The sequence below is a fragment of the Pipra filicauda genome, unplaced genomic scaffold (assembly GCF_003945595.2).
Source record: "Pipra filicauda isolate LSUMZ 115617 unplaced genomic scaffold, ASM394559v2 scaffold79_size2787110_pilon, whole genome shotgun sequence".
Lineage (NCBI taxonomy): Eukaryota > Metazoa > Chordata > Aves > Passeriformes > Pipridae > Pipra > Pipra filicauda.
The window spans coordinates 2,512,188-2,539,591 of NW_024104975.1; the positions used below are offsets into that span (position 1 = coordinate 2,512,188).

Here is a 27,404-nt window from a genome sequence, read left to right on the forward strand (position 1 = left end):
TCTACTTCATTTTCTTCTACTTACAGAAGAGTTGGTCCACTGTGCACTCCCAGAAATGCATCATCATTGATAACTTCCAGGTATTTGTTCTTGTGCAGATAGCTGCAGAAACAAACAAAACACAGTGATGTGGAAATAGTTATCCATAGGTTACAGGAGATCTCCAGTTTACTTGCCTGAACAGATTTACAAAAACAGTATGTATAAGGGTCATCCTACCCCAATAGCATATTTAAGCATAATCAGTTAGTTCATTTTCTGTGTACCCAAGAAACAAAAACAGGTTTTCCATTTTGAAAAGAAATTAAATTCCTCAATTAATAAAGTTCCTAATTTATTTAATATATTTTTTATCATTGTCATACACATAATAAGGACACATGCATGCACACTGTATCTTCAGGTACATATGTGTGATGCTGAGGTGAAATAGTTTTGATTTCTTTTATCAGAATGAGGTATGGGGAATTACATTGTTACAGAATAGCAGAATATTCTGAGTTGGAAGAGACCCACAAGCATGATCGAGTCCAGTTCTTAAGTGAAAGGCCCATACAGGGATTGAACCCACAACCTTGGCATTATTAGTATCATGCTTTAACCAACCAAGCTAGCAAATCATGAACAAACAGGAAAATAATTTCCTCTGTGTTTTGAGTTTGATAAAAGTTTTAAATGCTTTAAAATCCCCATAGTGAAGTGTAGGTTTCCTTATACAGGTCAAAAGTTAAGACTGAAGTTGTGTTATAAGAAGAGCAACAGTGAGAGTAAGGAGAGAAACTTCAAAGTAAAAAAAATAATTCTAAAATCTTGGGAAAACCATGAACAATTTCCTGAGTATCCAGTCCACACTTTCCTGACATATGTAAAGCTGCAAATTTCTCCTATCATTACATGATTGAGGTAAGCAAAAAACAACATTAATTCCCATCAGTCTGTAAACTGATGTATAGAAAAGTATGGATTCAGGAGTAGGGAATTTAGACTTGAATTAAAGGTGCATGATTAAAGATAGGTAATGCAAGGCTACTGAACACTCAAAAAATTAACAAAACCCAAATGGCACAGTCAATGTTAAATTAATTTATGGGGGTTTAGATTTAAAAGTGACTGATCTAGAATGAATCTTGATTTTATTTTTTTTTAAGCTGGATTCTTGTTTACCATGGTCTGAAACTGTCATTTGAAAAACTTATAGATACATGGATTATTATTGCAGATAATTCAGTAAAGTTCCAAATTGCTTCTGAGAGGCTATGCATTTCTGTCTGAGACTTTTGTTCCCAACAGCCTAGTAGAATTTATAGTTTTTGTGAAAAGACTTGGGAGAAATAATTGGCTTCACTAGCTCCACAATTGTAGGTGTGTGAAAACCCCTGCTGCAGGAGCAGCAGAAACACAGTGTTGTGTTTTAACCCCAGCTGACAACTAAGAACCACTCAGCTGCTCACACACCCCCCACCTCCCACTGAATGGGGAGTAGAGTTGGAAAGAAGGAAAAACCCCTGTGTTGAGATAAGATCCATTTAATAATTGGGAAAAAAAATTGTACTGGAAAGGGAGACAACAAAAAGAGAGACAGAAATAAAACCCTAAAAGCCTCAAGTGTTTCACAATACCATTGCTCGCCACCCGCTGACTGATGCCCAGTCAGGCCCCCAGCAGCGCTTGGGCCCTCCCAGCCAAGTGCTCCCAGTTGATATGCTGGGCATGATGTTCTGTTGTGTGGAATATCCCTTTGCCCAGTTCAGATCAGCTGTTCTGGATGTGCTCCCTCACGGCTTCTTGTGCACCTGCTCACTGGCAGAGACCAGGAAACTGAAAAGTCCTGGTCTTGACTTAGGGTGAGCACTGCACAGCAACAACTGAAACCACCAGTGTGTTATCAACATGAGAACAATCCCCTACTATGTCCAAAACACAGCACTGTACCAGCTACTAGGAAGAAAATTAATTCTATTCCAGCTGAAATGAGGATAAATATACAAATATGTATTAGTTGGGTATATTTGACACATTAAAAATGTGGGTTTGGAACAACTGTCCAGCTAAAATGTACTTCACAAAACACAACAGGAATGTTAATTTCCTTGATGAGGTGATTCCTCCTGGTTATCTAGGAGTGAGAAGGATTGCAGTTATGTGCAGCTAGATCTCCTAAACACATAGACAGGAATATGCTGAATTAGCTGAGCAAAGAAAAGAGACCGAAGATTAGGTTGCAATGTATACATAATACATATATATGTGTCTGTTTATACATGTACACATGGATACTACTGTGATAATTCTTTCCCTAAGACAGCAATTAAACTCTGGGTGATGTTTTTATTTAATTCAATCAACTTCTGTCACAATGTTTACAAGAGAAACAACTTGCAGACATCAAACCTAATCATGCCTTTTAACTTAATTTAGATGGAATTTGAAATCTTATGATGAGATTAAGAATGATTTGCCATATATAGTAGTCCCTGGAGGAGGATGGAGGAGCATCTAGCTCCTTTGGCTGACGGGAATGAAGACAAGAAGCAAGAAGACAAAACAGTCCAAGTGTTTTGTTTCTGTACTATGATAAGAAAGGACCTCTGAGAGAAGGTTGAAAAAAGGCAGCAAAAGGGGTGGTACAGTTGCAGGACCACACTTTGGGACAGAAATGCACTCAACCCATTAAGGAGGAGAACACAGAAAGTTGTCAAGGAAGGCTTTAGAGGAACACGTCTGTTTCCCTTGATGAAGTAATGGCAAAATGATCAATCCTGTAAAGGCTCTAAAGGACTAAGGTGCATAGGCAGGAGAAACTTGTAGCACTTTTGACTATTCCATTTATAATTTTTATCAATTTTCTGCATAGGGGAAAGGGTAAAGTGTAATTGCCCCAGTAGCAAACCACAGATGAAAGCATGAGGCTGAAGTTTGAGAGAGCAGCAAGGCCCACAGACTGCAATATTACAGGTAGCTCAGGTCCAGGAGAAGCAGGAGGAGAAACTCATAGAGACAAAAGTATGGCAACAATGGACGACCCAGACCCAATAACCACAAGCTTCAGGATTACTTGACATTTTACCAGCAAGGGCACAGGGCTGGTGGAGGCTTTGTAAGGCAAGAATGAATAAAAAGATGACTGCAGATGATGACCATAAAACATTGCTCAAGAGAAAACAATGTGGTCCTCAGTCTGACTAAAGGACAGAAACTTTACAAGAATTGCAGACAGGCTGCATTATGGAGGTAATGTTTCACAGGATAGAGTAATTTCATAAAATTTCAGAGTGCAGTTGGCGCAGAAATGATAAGATGACCAAACCTATTAAAGAAATTAAGTAAAATAAAAGGAGAAAGAATTAGATTCTATCTGTGCAGGTAGTAATGCCTCAAGCAGGGAGGGATGTTTGGTATTCTATTATAAGCATTTACAAATGAGCTTGCGATGTAACTAAGAAGGCAAAAAGTGCAATAGAAAAATGGTCACAACGAATTTCAGAGGGTGTCCATAAAGTTCACAGAATTACAGAATATTTTGAGTTGGAAGGGACCCACAAGGATCATCAAAGTCCAACTCCTGGCCATGCACAGGACAGCCCCAAGAGTCACGCCATGTGCCTGAGAGTATTCTCCAAACACTTCTTGAACTATGTCAGGTTTGGTGCCATGACTGCTTCCCTGGGGAGCCTGTTCCAGTGCCCAACCACTTTCTGGATGAAGAATCTCTTTCTAATATCCAACTGAAACCTCATCTGACACACCTTCAGGCCATTCCCTTGGGTCCTGTCACTGGTCACCACAGAGAAGAGATCAGTGCCTACCCCTCCTCCTCCCCTCACAAGGAAGCTGTAACTGCAATGAGGTCTCCCCTCAGTCTTCTCTTCTCCAGGCTGAACAGACCAAGAGACCTCAGGTGCTCCTCTAGAGGCTTCCCCTCTAGACCCTTCACCATCTTTATAGCCCTCTGTGGCTCTCTAATAGCTTTATATCTTTCTTCTGTTTTGTTGCCCAAAATTGCACACGGTACTCAGGATGAAGCCACAGCAGAGCAGAGCAGGACAGTCTCCTGCCTTGACCAGCTGGCAAGCCAAGGTGTGGAAAAAATCAAGTAAAGATTCTAATCTGTCCTGGTTGAAGTCATTGGCAAATTTTTCATAACATTCACTGAATATAAGCTTATATTGATCACCATAGTGAGAAATGAGAAGTAAATGCACTTCATCTGCGTTACACAATAGAAAGTCTGAGGGAGCCAAACCAGAATAATGCTTCTGGCATGTTATTCACTGGACATTGCCCATGACTTAAGCCTTGTTTCTTACAGAGGAAAATAGCTTATGTCACCTTCTGCTATTGTTTGAAAGAAGCTTCTATTCTTTAGAAATGTATGGCACTCTAGTATCACTTGGTGTTTGTGTTTTCTGAAACTGACTTTCCTATTCTGTAAATGGCACACTATTGTTGTGAACATTTCCTTCAGTGTACAAATTTCCTAATGATTTTATCTGCAAAACAAATACAAAAATTAAAACCAGAGCAAGAGTTAAGAATTAATCCAAGATTTCAACATCTAAGTTGTAGTTTTGAAGGACACAAAAACCTGCTTGACCTAACAAAACCTATCTGCTTTAGTAACTAGACACTATTATACAACCAGATAATTGCTTGTCCAATCTTGAAATATTTTCCCCTGATATTTGAGCACCATAGTAAGTAATAAACCTTCAAACTTACAAATAGAAACAGCTAGAGACTTTGGGAAGTTCATAACCATGTGTTACTAAGGAGGGGCTGCAATGTTAGCTGCCAGTTTTCACATCGATGAGTCAGGCCCATCAGAATGTACAATTTCCTGATGCTAATTGATTTCAGTTGTTTAAGCTCTTTTATTTTGATAGGTACGGCTTTTAAATGGAAAGAATAAGACTTTGGTAGATATTAGTTTGAGAAAGAAAGCTTATGTAGAGCCAGTATAGTTCCTTCTGAGACTGCCTTTAATCCTGCTATTAGTGATAGCTAAATGATATAGAATGTCACTTAAATACACTGCAGAAGAGAAAACCACAACAGTGGTATCCACATGTCTAAACAAATGTTTGAAGTCTTAGAAATCACATAGTTGATGTGTAATATCTAGCCTCAGTGGGGACACTAGAATAATAGTGGTTTTGGAGCGTTCGTAGATGGCAGTCAGATAGACATGAATACCACAGAGCAAAGTATGCCAGAAATCTGTAGTAGTGCCTGCTGAATCTGGAGTAGGAAATGCTGATGGTTTCATGGTGCTGTAAGTAAATGAAGGCTTTTCCCCCCTTTTTTAAATCCAGTCAGATCAGTAAGGTAACCATACCAGTGATTAATACAGAGTTGTTTTCTCCCACCAGAAAACAACATGACTGCAGTGTGCTGAGCAGGACATTCTGAGGGCATGAAACACTAACAGGACATTTCAAGTGCTTTGTAAAACCAGACAATGTCATGTCAGGGCATGACAGAGATACTGAGTATTCAGACATTACCAGTGCATGCTTCATAAAGCAACAGGTTAGAGAGTCCACATGAGGAAAAGCGGCCTTTGATTTCATCTTGAGTGGCAGGCACACTGTTTCAAAATGTTAGTGCCTCAAGTCTCTTTTAGAAGAGCAACCACCAGGTATTGATAGTCAGCAACTCCCTACGACCAAAAAAGCTGAGGAGGCAAACACAGCTATAGTCTCCAAAAGGTAGAAATAAATATATATGAGAAAACTTCCTTTAAAAAACCCAAAAGTATGAAAATTACATAATTGAGAGCATTCTGGGAGATCTTTAAGGATACTATTTTGGATATGCAGAGCAAACGTGAAAAGCAAGAGGTGCCAAAAGAAAAACAAGATCCTGAATATTCAAAATATCCAAAAGCTTCAACTGAGATGAAAAAGTGAAAAATAATGAAAAATCTGAAGATAATTTTACAAAGTATTTTATTTTTACCAAAAGTGTACTTTATTCTGGGGTTAAAAGATATGAATGAAAAATTCTGACCAGCTACCTTCAACTAAAGAGCATATAGTGAGTGCCACGTACCTTTCTTTAAGTGTGAAAGATTTCTGTTTCTCTTGTTTCATAGTCCAAGGTCATTCATGCCATGCCCTGTGTTGCAGCTGGACACACCTTCCTTAGTGGTTTTTTTTTAAAGCTGGATTATTTCACCAATAAGGTTTTACTGCAGTCCCACAACCAATTTTATCTTCACAGGGTATGATGGAGTAAGAATGAACAGACAGATTAGGGAAAAGGGGAGATTTTGCAAAATTTTCTTCCAAAGGGTCACTCAGTTAAAAAAGAAGTAAATTTACCAAAGTTCCTACTTGGAACACCTCACTGGCTGATGGAATTATTATTGTCTGCTTGCCTGCTTTCAGCTTCTAGTTTTAATATAAGGCAGCAGAGCTTAAGAAACGAGGAGAAGATAAATATGTTGGCCACATATTTAAGTATCACCACTACAGCATTAAATGGGCTCTGGACATGTAACATGTTAATGTATCTATGCATCCAGCTGGATTATGAAATTAAGGTTAAAGAAAGGGAGAACAGGCAAAACAAATGCACTGGTAAGTAAGCAGTGCTAAAGATTCATCGTATAATTTTTCCACACAATTGTTTATCTTGACTCTGAGCTGAGCCAAGCATTATAAGTGAACCCTGAAAGTGTATACCGAAGTAAATATATTCTTTTAGAGTTTATTTTTATAATTAGATTTTGAGATTGCACGCTTTCCATTTCAGTAATTTAGACAGCTCTGTAAAAGCTCATCACAAATATATTTTCCCATTCACTGGAAATATGTTTTAAAATCTCTTTTTACCTCACCAATTTCCTTACAGAAATAAACACTGGTAGAGCAGCACCACTTGCAGAAGTCTGCAGGAGTGATGCAGTTTATGGACCTTAATGATGGGTTAGAATGATGGATTCAAGTTTCAGATGAATGCTTTTCAGTAAAAGTGTCTCTCTGCCCTTCATTCCTGGTTTCTTACTTCTCCGCCTCTACAAATCTTGTACGCTAGTACTGTGGTTTGTTATCAAACACATATCCTTGTTGGATGAGATAATCAATTAGGTAGTGCCATTACTCAGGATGATAATGGAAACCATTTATGCATGCTTTCATGCCTATATCTGCATTGATTTTTTTGACCTTGAATTTCATAGGCATTTTAATATTGCAAGAGTGGTAGAAAGGCATAGTACATAGGAGAAGATAGCCTCAGAGATTCCCAAAATGTCTTCTGATTTATGGATGGAACATGGAGTCTTTGAATAATTTGTTAAAAATTTATTATTATTTTTGATTGTTTTCCTTTTTTACTTATTTTTCTCCTTGAGATCATCATTCCAAACCCATTCAAATTTCCGTCACCCTTTTTCTGTTAGTTTCTTTTTGTTCCTATTTCTGTTGAGTTCAAAGGCCCTTGAATCAGACACAGAGAAAAACAGGTACTTCCTTAACTGTACAGTGGTAGGTAAAGAGAAGTTCAAATTAGAAATATCAGAATAGAGAAAATGAAATATTTGCCTTTTGCATTAGCTTTATGCTGCTGCTAGAAACAACAAATCTCCAAGCTTGCACTTAGCAAAATTATACCTTACCTTGTTGTATGGTAACCAAACTACTTCCGAAAATTAATTTAGAAATTTCAGTGTAGTTTATCAAACAGATAAAATCTTTACCACTGATGTTCAGCTCCCTAGCTTGCCTTGCAAATCTGGAGTAGTGCTTTGCTCCAAGTAAATGTCAAATGATTTAATTAGAAAAGTGTTTATCATAATAAACCATTTTTACTGCTGGTAGATAAAGCCATGAACATAAGTCTAGTTCTAGTTATTTTGTTGTTTTGTTGGTAGTTTTCCTTTTTTTTTTTTTTTTTAAATTTGATTAACTAGGGCATCATAGCCAGTCTCTGGAAAGATTCTCTTAGGATCATAGAATCATAGAGCATATCCATATAACCAGCTAGAAGGCCCCCACAAGTATCATGGAGTCCAACTCCCTGTTCCTTGCAGAATGACCAAAACCAAAATCATATGACTATGACCATCATCCAGATGCTCTTTGAACTCTGACAATCTTGGTGCTGTGACCACTCTCCATGAGAATGATCTGACCACCCTCTCAGTGAAGAACCTTCTCCTTATGTCAAATCTGAACTTCTCCTGATGCAGGTTCATTCTATTTTCCTGGGTCCTATTGCTGGTCACCAGAGAAAGATCAGCACCTCCCCCTCCACTGCCCCTCCACTGCCTCTCTCAAGGAAGTTGTTGGCTTCTCTCCACCAGGCTGAACAAGCAAAGACCTCAAGTTCTTGCTCTTAAGGCCTTTCACCATCCTGATTGTTCTCCTGTGAACACACACTAATGATTTGTTGTCCCACTCATATTGTGGTGCCCAAAACTGCACACAACACTAGAGGTGAGGCTGCACCAGTGCGGAGCAGAGCAGGACAATCCCCTCCCTTGACCAGCTGGTGATGCTTTGCCTGATGCCCCCCCAGGACACAGTTGGCCCTCCTGGCTGCCAGGGCACTGCAACTCCCAGATCTCCCTCTGCAAGGCTGTTCTCCAGCCTCTTGTTCCACACTTTGTATGTATAACCAGGATTACACTGTGCCAGATGGAGAATTGAGCAACTGCTCTTGTTAAACTAATTGTAGTTGGTGGTTGCCCAGCTCTCAAGTCTATCCAGATCTCTCTGCCCCCTACTCTCAAAGCCTTAAAGAATACTTAAATATCCTTAAAGAATACTAATTACAAACTTTTTTCTACAAGGAAGCAAGCAAGCAGTATCTACAGAAGATAGTATGTGTTGTCTGCTTCTCTAGTTCTCAGTCCAATAACAGATGTTTAGGACCCCAGATCTTCTAAAACTACATTTTCACTTGATTCTTTAATAATAATGAGAATTCCAAAGAGGCCAGAAACAGTGGCACTTGCACACTATCAGAGAAACATAAAGAAAAATTGCTACAAAATATTTTCCAACCTGTGTTTCATCAAAATGGAAGAAATGGAAGAGCCAACGCAGTTCATATATTGGCTTAGAAAGGTTTTAAGTATTGCTATGTACAGCTTAGAGGGATTCAGTCAAGACACTGGATTCATTTTGCCATATTTTGTATCTTGCTATTTCTGCAGGCACTAGTACAAACACTATGTCGTCATGAGAAACTTCCTTTCTCATGTGAAAGTTCAAAGTAACTGAACTAATGTGAGTAAAATAAGGTCTGTTTCAGATCTTTAGTTTAACTCAAACCTTTCAAACTTTAAGTCTAGCTAGCTGTTAAGGTAAAAAAGGAAGTTTGGAAAAATTAAGACCACATGAAGGATACTCTATTGATATTCTTACAGAATTTAAGCCCAATTTGAAATAAAGTACTGAAAATAAGCATATCTATCACCATGTCTCTCTGGTTAAGAGCTCATGATGAAAAAAACTCTTTACTCATGAGATTGACAGCCAGACTCTTCAGGAAAGCCCCTGTAGGACCAGAGTAAGCTCTGCCAAAATGAATGGAGCCTCTAGAATTGAGATTTATTCTGTGTTAATGATTGAGGCAGATGATTTGGGGTATGGTGTAAAAAGGATATTCACTCACTAAGTATTACTTTTCCAGAAAATACAATAAGAAGGTGAAGGGAAATATGAAATGGTTGATTCACGCTTTTGAGATGTGTGTCCCTCATTTCTGATACAAGTGACTGGTTCCTCTGAATTGCTCCCAGCAGCTTACACCATTCTCTTTTATGCAGGTAAGAGATTTCTGTGAAAGAGCTGCTACAATTACTAAAATAAACAGTCATGTAAGAACAACAGTATAATTATCTTCCAAATTGTCTTAGAAAAGTTACTGATCAAATGAAATTTTATTGTAGCTTCAAGCCAGCACAAAACTCACACTGAATTACCTACCATGATTTCATTTCTGAGCTATAAATATACATACCAAATGAAAACACACTGGAAAAGACATTAAGCGACAATATTTTTGTTGCTGGCTGAAATTAACATCCTCTTTTTACTCCTTAAAAGGAATTAGAGTAAGATATGTGTTTCAGAACCTTGAATAAGCATCAAAGGTTTTTTTTTTCTTCTGAAAGAAGAGAATGATCTGCTACTTACATAGCATCCAGATTTGTCCCATTAAAAGCATGGCCTTGAATACTTGTAAAACCGTTATTGTAGAGTTTCCTGCAAGGAAAAAAAAAATTAAATTAGTCTATTTTGGTTTGCTTCAATACCTGAATACCTAACATCTTACGTATCATTTTTTTTGGCAACAGCTCATTTATGGATGGGTTAATTTTAATCTCTTGAAGAAGAAGTAGTTATAGTGCAAGGTCAAACCAAATGCCCAGAAGCATTCTTGAATATACCTGATTCAAGGATACCATGTGGCAGGTGTGCCATGTTTTACCTCTTTTTACAGCAATGATAGAATGAGACTAAACCACTGTGCTATAACTTTCCCACCATCAAACTAAAAGCAAGGAAACAAAATCCTTGGATGATTGATTAAGGAAGGCTAAAGGAACTAACAACTAGCCAAACAGGTCTGATTTTACTATCAGGCTTGCCTGAATTCTTAGAGTTCATTCTTTTTCTCCCTTAGAGCAAAATGGGGTTTTTTTAGAATTTTTTTAGAAGTCATTAATTTGCATTCTAGTGCTCTTCCCTCCCCCCCAGTTCAGGTCATAACTCATTACAGTAATTTTCACTCCCTTTCTTGTGGCTCACATTGACTATGACTTGCATAATTGAACTTTATTTAACAATTTTCTTTCAAATATGACTCTTCTAATGTTTGCCATCCATTAATTTTCACGGTATGAGTTATTTAGGTTGCAAAAAGAGTTAGACACAGTTGCTGTAGCTTTACAGGGGGAAAGCTTTGCAAACTTTTTCATTTGATTTTCTTCAATATAATCATTCACTGTCTTTAGGGTCATACAAAACCAAAACCACTTTAATCAAGACAGTTTAAAGAAAAGCAGCAGGACTGGTTCAAATAGCTGTCAAAGTACAGGATTTATGCAAACTAAATTATGGATACTGCCTGTCTATGATGTTTCTCTGTTACAAACTACCGAAGAATAGGACAGGGATAATTTCTTTTAAACATTTTACCATATGCATTACCAGAGAGGTCCTTGCTTTGTGACTTAAACTGGAAGAACTTACAGGGTTAGAGATTCGTTGCAAAGCCCATGGAAAGCATTTGCAGGCACTGAAGTCATATAAGGATTATCTGCAATTTCACTGAAAAAGGAGACAAAATATCACAATGAAACATCTGCCCAACAGATCTTCTCCAGAACATCTTTGTTATTAATTTTTCTCTGCCTTGATAATAAATGAAAGTTTAAAATAAAACTTCATTTATTTAAATAAATAAATTTATTCTATATATATTATTATGTAATTAATAATGTTAAAATTAATAAAAATGTTTATTATATATTATAAATTTAATTTTATTTAAATAAACATTTATTTATTTAAAAATAAATAAAATTTTAAAAGGATAACCGGTTTAGTTATATCTAAGGCCAGAATATACATGTGGAATGAAGAATTGAGCATGTTCCAGCATCCAGGAAGAGAGTTTGTGAGGTAGATGGGTTTTGTAGTCCTGGTGAGGGGTACCAGCCTGTGTGATTATAGTGGCTAATGTCACAGACAGGTCCCTGGTCTCATAAGCCAGAGAATTAGCAGACTGAATAATGCTGCAGTGTGACTTGAACAACCCAAATGGCTTTAGAGCTGAAATCCTGCTCTCTAAGGTCAGATGAGACATCAGATAATACATTATTCAGGACAGAGGCATTGCACTTTAAAGAACTGCATCTAGCACAAGTGAAATAACTTACTGTGGGATCTAATCTAATGATTCTTCTCTTGTCCAAATGACTATTTCATTTTCTGTCATTTCTTAAATATTTTTTTACTCCTACTCTGCGGTCTTAACAAATACTATGTATTTTCAGACCAAAACTCTGTTGATAACGAAAGATAGAAAGAAGAACTGAAGAGATTTACTACGAATAAACTGGAAAAAGGAGAGAGGAAAAAGCTGGTAGAAACAAAGGGTAGAGCAAAGTGTCTTATTGTCCTTCTTCTGATTTTTCCTGAATCATACTGTAGTCTGGAAACCAAAATATTTTGCAAATTTTTCTTTTCTTCAGCTTGTGGATTAGATGTGGTCTAATAAGGCCAATCCCTAAGGTCCATAGGCTGAGAAGTCCTAACAATTGCCCATGTGCCAGGAACAATTTTATTTCTTTTCTGTGCTATATATCTGCATACCTATATGCTAACACTGAGCAGTACTACAGCCATTTAAATTCCAAGTAATTTTCACTGATAGGTGGTTTTCACCAGAAGTTACATTGGTTTGATATTTTTCAGATTGGTTCACTTTTCTAAATAAATGTTTACTTGTAAGTTGCTTGACCTCAAAGACAAACAGTAATATAATGAATGCTTTTTCCCCCACTATACCTTATTCATCATTTAGAGACCTACTGTTTTTCAAGAGCATTTTTTTCTTGATTAAAGAAACAAAAAGGCTACCTTTCTTTGAATAGCAATGTTTAGATATATACGACATAGAAATATCTCCCTTGAAAAAGTACAGGTCTACTCTTTAAAAAGTCTGTAGCATATAGGACCTATATTTATCTTTTATTAGTGATCTTCATCAAAGAAAATTCAAGGTAGAAGTAAAATAATGTTTTGCTTTCTGCCACTTAGAAAGGCACTGAGTTGGTTGGAAGTAAGAACACAGATGGTTGTATAAATTGCTTCTGTTTCATCTAGCCTACTAAATTCTTGATTCTCTCTACTTAGTAAGTGTAGTATCTAATTTACAATCTAGTAGAGTTTAATCTAAGCTAAAGCCCTTTTGGTCTTTGAGAAACTCCCTAATACTTCTTAAGATATAGGTGTATCTCAGAGTTCTGAATCTTGGGGGCCTACAGCCAAGGTGAGCATAACAGCTGCAGGTTAAGGAGTGTGAGTTAGAACAAGGCCTACCTCTAGTTTTGGAAGATCCTTGGGAGGGAAGATCTCATTGCTTACTAGAGGTCTAGACTTTTTAGCAGAACAAGCAGCATTTCTACATTGCTCTCAGCTTCATCTTGCCAATGGCAGACCGTGAATGCAGTAAGAACTGACCATTCTTGACCAAGAACGCCCCTTAGGAGCACTGAGACAATGCCTGGGATAGATCATCAATTATGTCTTTGCAAGTCACCTTCTTGCATAATACTGCTTATTTTTAATAGCCTTTTGCCTAGCACAGACAGCACTCAAGCCTCTTCCATCTGAAAACTGCTACAATACAAGATTTCTAACTCTCCTCTGGGACCAAGAAGTGACCAAGACACTTTTATCTTGTGTCAGCCTGCAAGTCTTCATCTGAGCTGCTCTTCTTCCTTGTCTTGATTATGTCCCAGAATTTGAACTTAAATTGCAGGTTAGTGCACAAAGATGGATGTTGTCTTTGCTTTTTGAATACCAAGAAACACCTGTTGTTTTTTTTTGAGTTCAAAGCAGAACTCTGTGTTTCTGAAAGTATAACGGTGAGAGAACCTTTAAGTATAACAGTGGGAGACCTTCTTTTCCCCATTGGTATTCCCATTCTCTTTCTTAAAGAAATTGTTCTGCAATTTGCTTCACCATGCCGGCACAAATTTGTTGGAAGAATGTTGATAGCAAGACAACTTCACGTTAGCAGGATGTATGCTAGCTCGGGTCCTGTGTGTCACATTGTTCTGACTTCGCATTAATTCAGGAATTGCACAGCCATTACAAAACCAAAACCAAAATAAAAGCAAAAGGCCTGTAGAAGTTGTGTATCATGAATGCTCTTGTGTGTCCATGTCTCTAATCCAGATCAAATGTATTGTGCTAGGTGACCTGGCATTTCCCACATTTGGTACTAATGATCATTTAAATAAAGCTTGAGGAAAACTTCTTTATCAGACTTGATATTTTTCTTAAAATCAGAATCCTTCATTGTAGGTTTTTTGGGATCTGAGAATGGCAGTTATTTTAACCAGCTGTGAGGACGGATACTTACAGTAAAAAATTCACATCAAATGAGTAGATTTTTTTGAGGTCTGGAAATACTTTGAGTCCAGTATTGAAAATACCACTAAAAGAAAGGAGAAACAGAAAAAATTACATGTACTGGATCACTGAACAACAACAAAAAATGTATTTAAAGTGTTTGACAATGTGGGATGGTTATTTCATCCTCTCTATTGTCAATCGATTCGTTTATAATCAACTGTCCAAAATAAAAGAATGCAAGAACAATTGACAAAATTCAAAAGAACAGATTTATGATAAATTATAGCATCTAAAAAATGGGAGTACAGACTAATAAGACAGCTAAGCAGATCTGCAGAGGGAAGTAGCTTGTGAGGTTTCACTTGAGAGTTTAAGGCTGCTTCTGCTAATAGTCTGGACCCCCAAATCCACTATCTTTCATTGTGGTTAAGAGCTGATCATATAGCTCTAAAAAGGGAAACTTTCTTCAAATGTGGATATGCTTAATGTTCCTTCTTTCTCAACTCCTGTATAGTGGAAAACTATCTTTAAAACTATTTTCCTGAAATGAAATTTCTTGACTACTTTCTTTTTTTATTACTTTCATATCTATAGGAGAAACCTGAAAAAATCTTTCCTCCTTGGCCCAGCCCCCCCTCCACACAGAGAGAATCCTTCCTAGTGTCTTCCAAACATTACTCAAAATCAGAGAAGTTTCTTTAGAAATTAATGGGAATTTTTCACAATTTCTTTCTGCCATAGATGATGTATGAAATCAGGTGTATATAGGTGGGCTTTTCACATTTGACTGACAAGTTTGCTTTAAAATCCTGTGTAAATATCTAGCAAAAAGATAAGTATATATCTGTTGTGTCCCTTCTTCCCACTATTCCCTACAAAAATAGAGTATGACAGCACTTATCATAAGAAGAAAGTAGCTGTGGAGTTTTGCCAAGGAACATTAGTGTGTTCTAGATATTTAATCCATAAGACAAATGGAAAAATTACTGATGAATTTGTGAATGTTTTCCTTTCTTACAAAAGTAGTAAAAATTCCAACCCATACCCTATCTAGCTTTCTGTCATTAAAATAAAGCAACAGGGAAAAACATGGCGATCAGTTCCAAAATGAAACGCAAAGAAACAAAACTGCTATAATGTAAGGAGTCATCTGTGAGATTTAAGTGCCAACTTGTTACAGGTGCTAAATACTTACAGGTATTTCAAAACTGGGAGGTTCTTAAACGCGTCTGGATCTATGTAATCCAAGTTTCTAAGATTTCGAATTTCACTGTAAAAAAGAGAGGAACATTAATAATTAATATTTAATTACTTATCCCAACAGAAATCAAAAATGTTAAAATGAATTTTCAGGGACTTAACTCCTGCAACAAGCTTTTTGTACTAGCCAATGCTAGCCCAAGACCACTATGCATTCTGAGCAATCTTACAGTGATGCATTATCATCTGGATAGATGCCATCCTGGAGACTGGCTACTTGAAGCAAGGGGGTAAGAAGCACCTGAGATCTGATTATGGATCCTTTGTCTGCGTGGTCCTAAAATCAAAACAAGTACTATGATGGCTATTACTTTGAACACAGTGAGTGTTTTGTGACTGCAAAGTTGAATAAAAAGAAAAGTTAAGTAAAACTTTCAGTATTTATGTATAATAATCCTATCAAATTACAATGACCTGTATAGCTTATAATTTTATGTTCTATTTTTCTGGTTACTTTCTCCATGTGTCTAACAGTATTTTGTATTATATTTCCTCTTTGTTTTTCAGAACTCATCAAAAGATGGCTCAGGTCACTTAAATTAACTTTGTTCTGAGACTTGAAATGCACACACTATTCGCTGTATAGTCACGTCCAGCAGTTTAGAGGATAGTGTACCTCTGCTATATAATGACACAAAACATAACATGGGCTTCATTCATCTTCTGCCCATGGTTATGTCTTTAAATACTTCTACCCAGGCAACAGCTTGGTGTACAAGTAGCTTTTTAGTCTGCACATGTTGAAAAAACAGTCTGACACTAGTCACAGCTATGGCCATGATGGGTGCTTTCCATAGGTGTTTTGATGGGGCTGCTGCCCCTCCAGCCATCATGATCATTGCCTGGAGTCATGACTCTTCCCCATTTCTCTGAAATGTTTGTCTCTTCCCTTAATGTAATTTCCCCCAATCATTCTAATTCCTCTATTTTCTAGCAGATTTCTTTCTTTTCTATCCATAATGACAGCAGTCTGCCTGCACCAATCAGACTGTGCCAAAATTCCCTGTCTAGACTCAGTAGAGCTACTGAATTTTCATCTTTTATTAAAAAAGTCACACATACCCTCCCCCATTGCATGCAGACTTTTAATTTCCTGGCCTCTTTACTGTCTCCAGAAGAATATGGACATTTATGCATATTTTTTTCTATTTCTTTACCTTAAGCCAGCTCTGGACACTGGTCTCATAACACTGCTGGAACAACACTCAGCCTGTCTTAATATAGAAACCATATAGTAAGAATGGTGCCAGTCTTCTTCCTGATGCTAGCAGTGAAGCAATAGGCTGAAGAAAGCACTTCTGCCTACATATATAGAGAAATTTGATGAAGATGACAGGTAAAGATGGCATAGTGGTGCAGGTTATGTGGATGATGTTCTGGTCTTAAGTCAGTCCAAGAAGTGCTACCACTGGACAGAAACTCAGTGGGCAGAAATCAGTAGTATTTAATTTGCCATGGCCTAACAGTGCCAAGTAATCTACACAATATAAGAATCAGAAAATCAGAGTTTAAGGCTAACTCTGCCACTGGAATTATTTTTACAGGATAAAATCAACCCAGACAAGTTGTCTAAGAAATAAAAGTGGGAAAAGAGACAGAAGACAGTAGATAAAACAGTATGTAGATGCCGGTACGAAGACTTCAACCTCTCTCTATACTGTTGTACTGACAAAACAGTCCTGCTCCACCTTCAAGTCTTCAGTTTGTATTCTGTTTACTACAACACTGCAGGGAAATGAGGATTTACTTTTTACTTGCATGTTAAATTGATATCATTAATAGCTATAGTACTGCTACTATAGTGCTGCATTCAAATATTCTTCATGTCTGTTAGCTACCTTGAACTGTAGATGTGTTTCTGTATTTAAAATAAACCCTCTCAGTGTCAGTTTCTTGCCTCTTTCAAATTATTTTATTGGTTATGTAGCTATCACACTACCAGCAGTGGAACTTGCTCAATAAACTTTAACTGACATGTTTTTTCCATCACTGACTGCCTTCAAAATGTTGGATTCATGAGCTTCCTGGCCTGATACTGCTCTGTTGTGGACCAAACATTTTCCAGGGAAAGACAGTCTTTAGATCAGCCTTCAGCCTGGAAATGGATAATGCATTGGAGTATCACGGAGTCATGAGGTTTTGGTTTGTTGCTATTCATAGTATTCTGCATAAATTATTCAGATGAGAGTACTGGAAGTAAGAATTCGAAATCTGCAGATGGTACTAAAATTGAAAGAGCAAAATAATGTAATGAGATACAATTTTGGTTTATTAAATAACTGGGCCATGAGAGGACATATGCTGTTTAAAAAAGGCAAATGAAAACCTAATTAATCTGGGAATAAAATATTTTAAACTGCCAGATGAGACAGCACAATAATGAGAGAAAAGCTTAAACCACGTGAGCAAGGGAATCAATATGATTCAACTGAACACTGGGGAAAGGTTTATGTCCCTGCTGTTCAATTTACTTGAATTGGTAATGCTAGGATTAGAAAAGAAGTATGCTTTAATATATACTCTTTTTATACTTGCATTTCATCCTACACTTTGTAAAGCCCAAAAGGAAGAAAAGGGCCCATTGTGGAGCAGATAGACAGTTGCATAGAAGTCTCCAGTCAAAATAAATGAGAGAGAGGATAAGAGAGGTATAAAAAGGTAAAAGGTGATTTGACAAAAGTGAATGTTATGCTTAAGGAAAAAAATGAGGAGGAAAATCCAATTATCCCTACTTCTAGTCCAGTCAAATGTGCCTCCTGCATTTAACTGGCCTGAACATGTGGCCTCTCATCTCATCTTCATGAAAAAGAGAAAGATCTTCAGTTCCATTAATGAACTGTACTTCTGTCCTTGTATTAAACATTTAAACATCGTTACTCTTAGAGTACTGGAAGGAATTCCCCCGTAAAATCACAGATTTAAAGGATATCTAGTGCTCCACTGATAAAGGAGCCTATGAAGTTAAGCTGATAAGGAGGAAAGATATTTTAATAGTTCTGAGCTCATCAGTTAACAGGATACTGATACACAAACTGAATTTCACAATTTCTTTTACAGTAATCCATCATGAGTAATATACTCAAAGGTGCATAAATGTTATGTGATACTAATTTTCAAATTGTAATCAAAAGACTCCTGTGGTGTAAAGATTAATCCCAAAGGATCCATAAAGCTAAGAAGAGCAAGTTGATTATCAGTAAATTCATTAAGCAGGGTTTGCACTTTATCATTTAGCTTTTATGGATTGGTGAGTTGAAAAGATTGAAACTCACTAAATTAAAAAGTTAAGGTTCTTTGAAAAGCAGCCATAGGAAAACTATTAGTAGACTTAGCTGCCTAAAATGCAGACAAAGCCAAAGAGTATACTTAAAAATGTCTAGTAAGCTAGTTCCCAGATATCTAAGTGTCTATGAGAACTGATTTTAAATGACTTTTGAAATGCAACTTTGACACACTCTACAAACACACCTTAATCATAGCATACAGCAATGTAACAATTCTGAGTCCTTCTGGGAATTAAGTGCTTTTAAGATATAAAAAAAATCTGAGATTTTAAGATATAAAAAAAATCTGAGATAGGCATCTTTGTTCACCATTGATGCAAGAAGGCAAAAGGTGCCCTGAACAAACCTTGCAATTTGCAGTCCTAACCAAAATTACTTAGAGATGCTCATAAGAAAGAAAGAGCTGCTACCTACCCACAAGATAATAGAATTATTGTAGAATATTTACAAAATTGTTCAAAGTTACTTTACAAACTATTCAACTTCTGCTCTATTTTTAGAAGTGCATAAACCATTTAAAACTGGCCTATTTGTCCTTTAAAGACAATTGATGTTTTACAGTTGATGTTCTGGCATTCAGACTAGGAATTAAAAATGTACTAAGTTCACAACCAAACCACCACGTGACTGTCCATGAACAGCAACTCAGTTTTGCTTTTTAAAGAAAATACACAAAAAACTTTATCATGTCAAGAACAGATATGCAGAGAAAGTCACTTAATGATATAAAGACATATGTCAAGACTTACAAATAATTATGAACTGATGTTCAGTTACAGAGATATAACTGTTTAGTTCTAAATCCAGAAGAATCTAAAAATGAAACTAATAATAACAATTCAAATATTAGTCTAATTAATTAATTGAGACCTATGTTTGCCAGGTAACTTCTAGAAAGATTAATATGCTACTTAACATTCTCTATTAAAAAAAGCACAAATATTTATATATTTAAGTGGATTCCAAATTTCATTTACCAGATCTGTTTTTCATTTCTGCCTTGCAATATTGACTCATCCTTGAGTTTGTTTAAGCCCAGTATTCAGAAATTACAAATCTGGTCATCATGGCTGGGCTTCGCGAACAAAGATTTGGGAAGGGCTCTACCCACATTTGCTACAAGCGCGCTGGTGGCTAAAGAGGCCAATGCGAGATAGACAAGACCGGTTGCAAAAGGCACAGCAGAAAGACTCCCTGGATGGTAAAATCTGGCCATAGAGCAGCAATATAATTATGTTATGCTGAGATACCTAGAAAGACTAAGGATATCCAGGTCAGAAATTATGGAGTGTTTTAAATAAGCTAACTTGGGGCCCTTCTCTACCCTCTTAGACTTATTTTACCTATAGCTTCCTTGGCTTCTCTCACTTCTACATCTACTTCCATGTTTTATTCTCCCCCTACAGACAAACTATTTATGTTATTTCATCTGCATGCACTTGTCCAGCCTTTGCACCACTGGCACCAGAAAACGGGCTTAGGCTATTCCAACAGTCTATTCCCTGCCTCCAGACTGCGGATTTTAACAAGATTTTTCTGCACAACACTTATCCCTGTGCCCTGAAATTCACTGCAGGTATACAGCAGTCCCCCACAAATCTCTTCAGTTTTCCTCTCCAGTTGCTTGTTATATATTTATTGTCTCTCTTTCTTTCTTTCTGCAGAGCTGTATCCCACGGCCTGGCATCACAAGCTGTCCAAGGGAAGTGCAGCCCTGGCCTGGAGGATGGTGGGGCTGCCCTGGCCCTTGGCTCCATCTCACTGCAGCTCACTGCAGAGCTGGAGAGTGGTCCTCCACCAGCTCTCCAAATGACGTCATATACGTGAGGGCAAACCACTTGAACCATAACCTTTGTGCCTCTTCCCAAATGCTGAGAGAGCTTTTTATGTGGTTGTATAAGAGGAGAATACTTTTCAAGTGAGAAGAGAGTAGGGAGAGATCAGAGAAGAGTGAGCAGAGATACAGAGAAGAGAGGAAAAGAAAGAGTGAATTTTTCTGGGGTTCCTTTCACAGGAATGTTTCCCTGAGAAATAAAGACCTAATTACAAAACGTTTTTATTCAGTGTGATGCTACCAAGCTGCAGCTCTACTAGTAAAACAGCCACACAGAAATATTGACTCCTAATCAGACACTTTCACAATTACATCTAGAAAAAATAAACACTTATGTAATTGTGTGGGAAAGACAGTTCTGAATTTGTAAGCAGGTTAAGTTTGACTTACAGACATACTTAAGAAACCAGAAACCATTGTGAGACCAATTTAACACAATTGGGGAAAAAAACCAAAACATCGAAATCTTGTCCCTTATTTACATCTTCATAGTGTGGGACTTTTGCCATTACTTACAACTGAAATAAGATCTGGCTCATTAAAATACAGCATGTGATCAGTATCCTTAGTTTGCAGAAGTTGCTCAGTACTTGAAAGGCATAGATTCATAAAAATATGACCTATACTTAAAGAGAGCTGAAGTCTGGAAGGAAAAGAAAATCAGGACAGAGGCACATGAACCACATAAGGACCAAGAAAATGAATTGCTGAAGATCAAGGCAGAAGCACACTACTAAACTTGGCAGACAGGGATCATGACGAACACAGGTTGCCTATTCACATAACACTTGACTCAAGCCAAAGCAATTAGTTCCTCCCTTCCACAAACACTAAATTTTCTCCTAAGAAGTTCTTATATTTAAAAACAAATGTTTTTAAAATGAAACCCTGTGTATAAGTTTAAATTAGGGTTAAAAGATTATTTTTATTTACGTAAAATTGCACTTTAGGAAAGTTCAATGAAAAACAAGCTGTAAAAATGGAACTCTGAAATGACTTTTCAAAACTGTTAGGGTAACCTCAATCTCCTTTAAAACACCTTGATAACCCAGTATTATTTCAGCAATAATACTTTGAAAATACTATGTAAATGGAGAACATTAATCAAATGCATAACGCAACATATAAATTTAGCCCCATATAGTTCTGTTGTTTGGAAAGTAAATCTAACAGTGATAAGTGTTAACAAATCAGGATTTATGGAAGCAATTAATAAAAATGATCATATTTATAAATGGTTTTCTATCGCATTTATATGCAACCATCTAAGTTACCAGATGCCTGGATATTCCCTGATTAAATGATAAATGTTTTCCAAAACATATTTTAAAAACCTGGTAAGCACTTTTGAGTGGTAGAGCCCTTCTTTGTGGGCTATCTGCAAATCCTGGGGGTTTGCCTATGACTTTTGTGAATTCTGATGTAGTTCTGGGTAGTATTTTTGACTCTTGTGCAGAAGAAAAAATAAAACGTATATCTTGTATGTCTGTGCACAGTTGCTTTTTCGGTAGTGCCTTGTGAGATATATAAGGGGTCCACATTACTATACCCCTTGTTATAGCAGATCAGGAAGCATTCTCACTGTGTCCTTCCCACAGCCTGTGCTATAGGTGATGTGAGTGTAGGTGCCCGTGAACTCTGCTGACTCCTGCCCAGGCCTGCAGCTTCCCGGTCATGGACAACACATCCAGGCCTGGGGTCTGGCAGGGTGTGGTAATGCAGTGATTTTGGAACCTTCTGGTGTGCCCTCCCTTCATGGGAGCCATGGCAGAGGCCTGCTTATGGCAAGGGGCACTGGTTGTCTGCCCAGGCAGGAATCTAAACATGCTTTGGAGGCGGTTAGAGAATGGAAGAGGGTGAGAGAAAAGGCTTCTACTCGTATTCCTCATCACCCTTTAGATAGCAGAAATTGGTGCAAATTAGGCAGTGTTATAGAGTATATCACAAGAATGAGTGCCTTGGGAGGCACTGGCAACACCAGAGCTCCATCCACCACTCTGTCAAACTGGTGACACATTAAAAAGTGCGCATTTTGTGGAAGAGTTCTTTATACTCAAAGGCTTACATTATATTACTCTTTGAAGGAAATTAATTTTGCGTTATGAATTCGGTCTCCACTTGGACTCTAATACAGAAACAACAGAAAACAGCTATCTAGCCAGCTGTCTCCTTTTTCCCTAATCTGTCCTCAAGAAGTCTTTGCATCCATATAAGATAAAAACAACAAGCTACTACACAGCATATTGCATGGAAGAATCCTACAATGAAATGCGATGGCCCAAGAGCATTTTATCTTTAACTTCTAATAAAGTGAACTACAAAAGAACTACCACATGAGGAATTTGTAGCACATAGTGGCAAATGCTTTATTCATTGCTGATAAAATGTGCTGCCAGTAAATGTTTCATTAAATGTTCATTTGTATTAAACAAGAAATCCTAAAGACACAACAACTGTGAAAGAGAACATGAACACAACAGATCTGGAAAAAAGAGCTACAGAAGAAGGAATAGTATTACAACCAAAGAAAAGCAGTGATACTACACCAAAATCTTCCTGTGAAACTTTCAGGAATACTACTGGAGCATGTTATTGGACTGAACTAGGTCTCAGAATCCTGCACTGTGCTTCTAGCTATGTCTGTCAGGTTCTCTTAGAGGAGTCACTTACACTTTCCAGCATTAGTTTCTCTCTATCTTCAGTAACAGTAATGATATTTTCTCCTGTAACTTTATTAGTCTTTCTTTTTCACACTGTGTGAAGTAAAAGGAAAAAAAATCATAGAAAACAGAGCAGTATTAAGTTGATAATTTAATTCAATTTCTTTCTCTGAGTGAAGATTAAATAGATTTATGAAGTTTCTGATCACACAGCCTTGAAGGCCTGCAGTGATAGGGAAAACAATTCTAGTGTTTACTTATGCCAGCCATACTAAAACACTTCCTACAGTCTAACATGAATTTCATATAATCTAATTTAACCTTATTATTACTTTTTCTTTGTCAAACATCAGTGTGGAAAATGGGTGGTAGGTTTCACCCCTTGCAACAACCTTAAAGTATATATCTGCCTCTGGCATGTTTTCTTTCTGGACACAGAAGCCTTTCCTCTCTGACAATGTTTTCGAGATCCATGATGACCAACAGTGCTCTCCCATGGAACCTCTGCAAACAAAAATCTTCTCTGAAGTATGACAAACTGTAGCTCATCCTGATGAGCTTTACAACAGTGGCATACTTTCCATTCCCTCCTCTGGATCAATGATGGAAACATGGAAGAGTACCAGATACAGGATGGATCCTATGAAGCTCTTTATTCAGTACATTACGTTCTCATTTTAACAGGGGCCTGATGAATGACAGGAACTCTCTGGATGCAGGTATCCTACCATTTCTGTAACTATCCTAGTGCATCATTTGGTGAGGACCATCAGAACAAAAGGTATAAAAACACTTCCCAGAAGCCTTTTTCCATATTATTCCCGTTCCATTTAATAACCATATAAACACTCTTCATTATACTAGTGCATTTTCAGAATGATTACTTATTATTCTTCATGTCTCCAGCTAGTGCCATTTTGCTCTGCGCTTTGGCCCTTCTGATTTTATTTCTGGTGCTTATATTACCGTTCTACACTTACCTGCAGTAATTTGACAGAAGTGATTCTTAACTGCCATTTTATTTCAACTTGCCATCAATCTTGTGATGTAGCCCCACATATTTTTCACTATATTTACCTGCATTTCTACGGGAGGACACAGAAGAGCAAGGAAACAAAAAAGATGTATGGAAAGAAAGCATAATAAAATTAGCTCAAAAAAGACTGACTCATTCCACATTATGGAGAAAGGGAATGAGAAAAGGAATATTTAGCTATAAAGGAGACAGGAATGACAACTCAAACATCATCATATATGTTATTTCCACGCGTCTCAAATTTATCTTATTGCTGTATTCATTTATTTAATTACAGTACTTACATGTGAGTGACTTTACTTAAACTGTTGAAGGAATGGGCCTCCAGACTCTGAAGTGTTTCATCTATAGAGATGTAGCTAAACAACAACAAACAGAAAAATAAACAGGTCTCAGACATTGGGGAGCCACTGCTAGCGTCCATCATACCACTTCATTTTTCCTCTCATTATTTTTCTCATCCACCTATCATGACACTACCAGACACATGGACAGTATCTGAGGGACACACTTTTAAAATCCTTTTAAGGATTTTTATTTTGACTGATGCTGTAGATGCACATTATACTGCAGAATACAGTGAAACCGAAACAACACAACAGTGCAAAGTAACAGCAAAAGCAGACATCAGTATTTTACAGTTCGGCATCATGTTTCTTTTCTTTTTCCCCACTTAAGATCACCTTGGATATCTCCAGGGGGAATCTAGGCCTCAGGTAAATTGGCATATTTTTCTATATCAAAGAACTATAAAAAGGAAGAAAAGAAGCAGAAATGATCCTTGGGCCACCACTGCAACAACTGCTGTAATTTCTGTAGAGAGAGACAGGTCATCAGGGCAACTGGTGCTTTGATGGCTGAGTAAAAAAGTGTGCTAAAGCATGAATTTAGAGAGAAACTCTAGCCATATAGTGAGTGTCATAGAGGATGTAAAGAGTAATGTGGCTCAGAAAGCAAGCCAGACAGCAAGCTTAAGAAGTATTTATTTGCACACAGTTCAGACTGCGTTGCATTTGTTCTAATGGTAATCTATGGAATGTGATGAGAAAATAGCTCTACAGAGTCTCTTCACTCTCATTAGGAGAATGATAACATTGTAACTGCTGTTACATGCTTTTCCAACCAGCAGATGGCTAATAGAACTGACTGGATGGGAATTTATGTCTTTTCCAGCCTGGAACTAAAAGCATTTTACCTGAATTAATTTTAACTCTTTAACTATGAGATTTATTTTGTATTGATCACTTTGACAATGTATTCAACTGTCTTTGAAAAGATACCAGAAAAGTAACAGGGAGAGGTTGCATAACTATCAGATTCTCTTTCTAGAGTAATATTGTTTTTCTAAAGCTATTTGCCTCTTCGAAAAGGTGGGAAAATAATAAAAGAGGAATACAATAAAAAAGTATTCCAGTCTGTACCTCTGTGATTGAGTGTTGCAGAGTTAGATGTTTATGTGGGATGTTTTAATTGTGTTCTCCTGTAAGAGAGAAGTCTGTTGCCTGGGAAATTGGGGGTTCAGTCTTGAAAGAAAATTAATTATTCAATTCCAACAGACCCTACATTTTAACATACCAAAAGATAGGTTATGTTAATGACATATGATAAAACATAAAGTTGCTATATGTAACAAACAGAGATATATAAATCAGTTTGACAGAAAATGAAATTAAAACCAGATAATGAACAGAGATTGCAGCCTCATGCCAGGGCTAGAAAGTAGGAGAGTACTTTTTTTGTGCTCTGTAGTCAAAATGAGTCACCTCACGTCAGGCAGGCAGGTGCTTTTCTCTCACATAAGAGAAGAGGCAGAGAAGAGGATTCCCTCTCCCCTCCCTCACCCCTACAGCCATCATGTGCCTTCCCACTATGGTTCATGTTACATTTTTACTATATACTGCCTGACTTGGGCCTGACTGAAGTACAGTTTTGTATTTTCAGCTGTGGGATGCAGTGGGAAGGAAATAGCTTATTTTCTTCATGTGTTACCTCTGCTCTTCTGCTTCATAAACATATATAGTTGTGTAAATTAATTAAACTACACCATCACTGATGGCAGGGAAATGAGTAGTTTTATTTGCTTTAGGGTCATGTAGATAGACACCCAAACCCCATGCAAACACACTCAAAATCTCCTCTGAAATGGGGATGTCAAACAGAAACTTGTGTTAATGGCATATAAACATTTACTTCTAAGTGTTCAGAGTGCCTCCAAATATCTGTGGGCTCTGCCTATTGAACACATAATATCACATATTAAATGTAAGCAATAAAAATCATTGTAATCAGAACTGGAAGGAGTTGCATCAGAAGAACAGGGAAAGCATGTTTAAATTCCCATTTTGAATGCATGTTCCTATTCAGCACCTCCTCTGCCTACCAGCTGTGTTTAAATTGCAGGATTTCAAAATGCCTTCAACACCCATCATGACTGCATTGATAGCTTAAACACCAAATGCACAGTTTCAGAGGACGTCTATTTCCAGACAACACTTTAATCACCATGGCCCATTCAGAAAGAGCCTGAGAGCACAGGATTTGTCAGACTGAGCAGCCACAAGGCCCCCTCCCAGCCCTTATTTTCTTCCTTCTCCCTCTCTCCACCTTTTTTGCTTTTTTCCAGCCTCAGCATCCCCTGTGTTGCAGGAAAATGGTGCATGGGGGAAAATGTGCTTTGCATGGGGCTGTTGGCAGAGAGCACTGTGGGATGCAACTTTGTGTGGAGAGGCTGTGGAAAAAACACTTTGGGGAGCTACAGGTCAGGTGTCTGTGAGGTACTCATGAATGTGACCCCAAAGCACCACCCTAAGCCCAGGAAAAATGTTCCTTACCCCTGCCTTTAAAAATACTGAATGTTCAATGTGTCCTTAAGGAAACACCGGGTGAAGCCCTTCTACCAAGATTTAATGTATTTGCATCTTTAAGAATGTAAACCAGAAACATCTCTTGCATTTGAATATCCTATAAAACCATTTTGTATTCAGTGATGCCTTTTTGACAGGAGTTAGCTTTGCAGTTGAGCATGTAATTAAAATGCTTTTTCTTTCATTCCTGTGGAAAAGCAGCACAGGGAAACAGTCTCTACTTCTAGTTATCAAGAGTACATATATATGCATTAATTTATGAGAAACTGTAGCTCTAAAATTTCTGTTTGAACGAGGTTCATAAAGAGGACAAATACATTTTCTATTCAGTACAGAGGAAAAAAGTGTTTATTTGTGGAAATCA

At 37.4% G+C, this 27,404-nt stretch overlaps 1 protein-coding gene across 2 annotated transcripts in view; it reads right to left on the minus strand.

Annotated features, from left to right (window-relative positions):
* TSHR (thyroid stimulating hormone receptor) overlaps positions 1-27,404 on the minus strand; it is a 70,305-nt gene that overhangs the window by 18,721 nt on the left and 24,180 nt on the right. For both annotated transcript variants that reach the window (XM_039390025.1, XM_039390026.1), the window contains exons 3-8: positions 24,461-24,535; positions 15,298-15,372; positions 14,110-14,184; positions 11,208-11,285; positions 10,149-10,217; positions 25-102 (exon numbers count right to left, since the gene is read on the minus strand). In XM_039390025.1, coding sequence (XP_039245959.1) covers positions 25-102; positions 10,149-10,217; positions 11,208-11,285; positions 14,110-14,184; positions 15,298-15,372; positions 24,461-24,535 — 450 coding nt within the window. The remainder of the gene's footprint in view (positions 1-24; positions 103-10,148; positions 10,218-11,207; positions 11,286-14,109; positions 14,185-15,297; positions 15,373-24,460; positions 24,536-27,404) is intronic.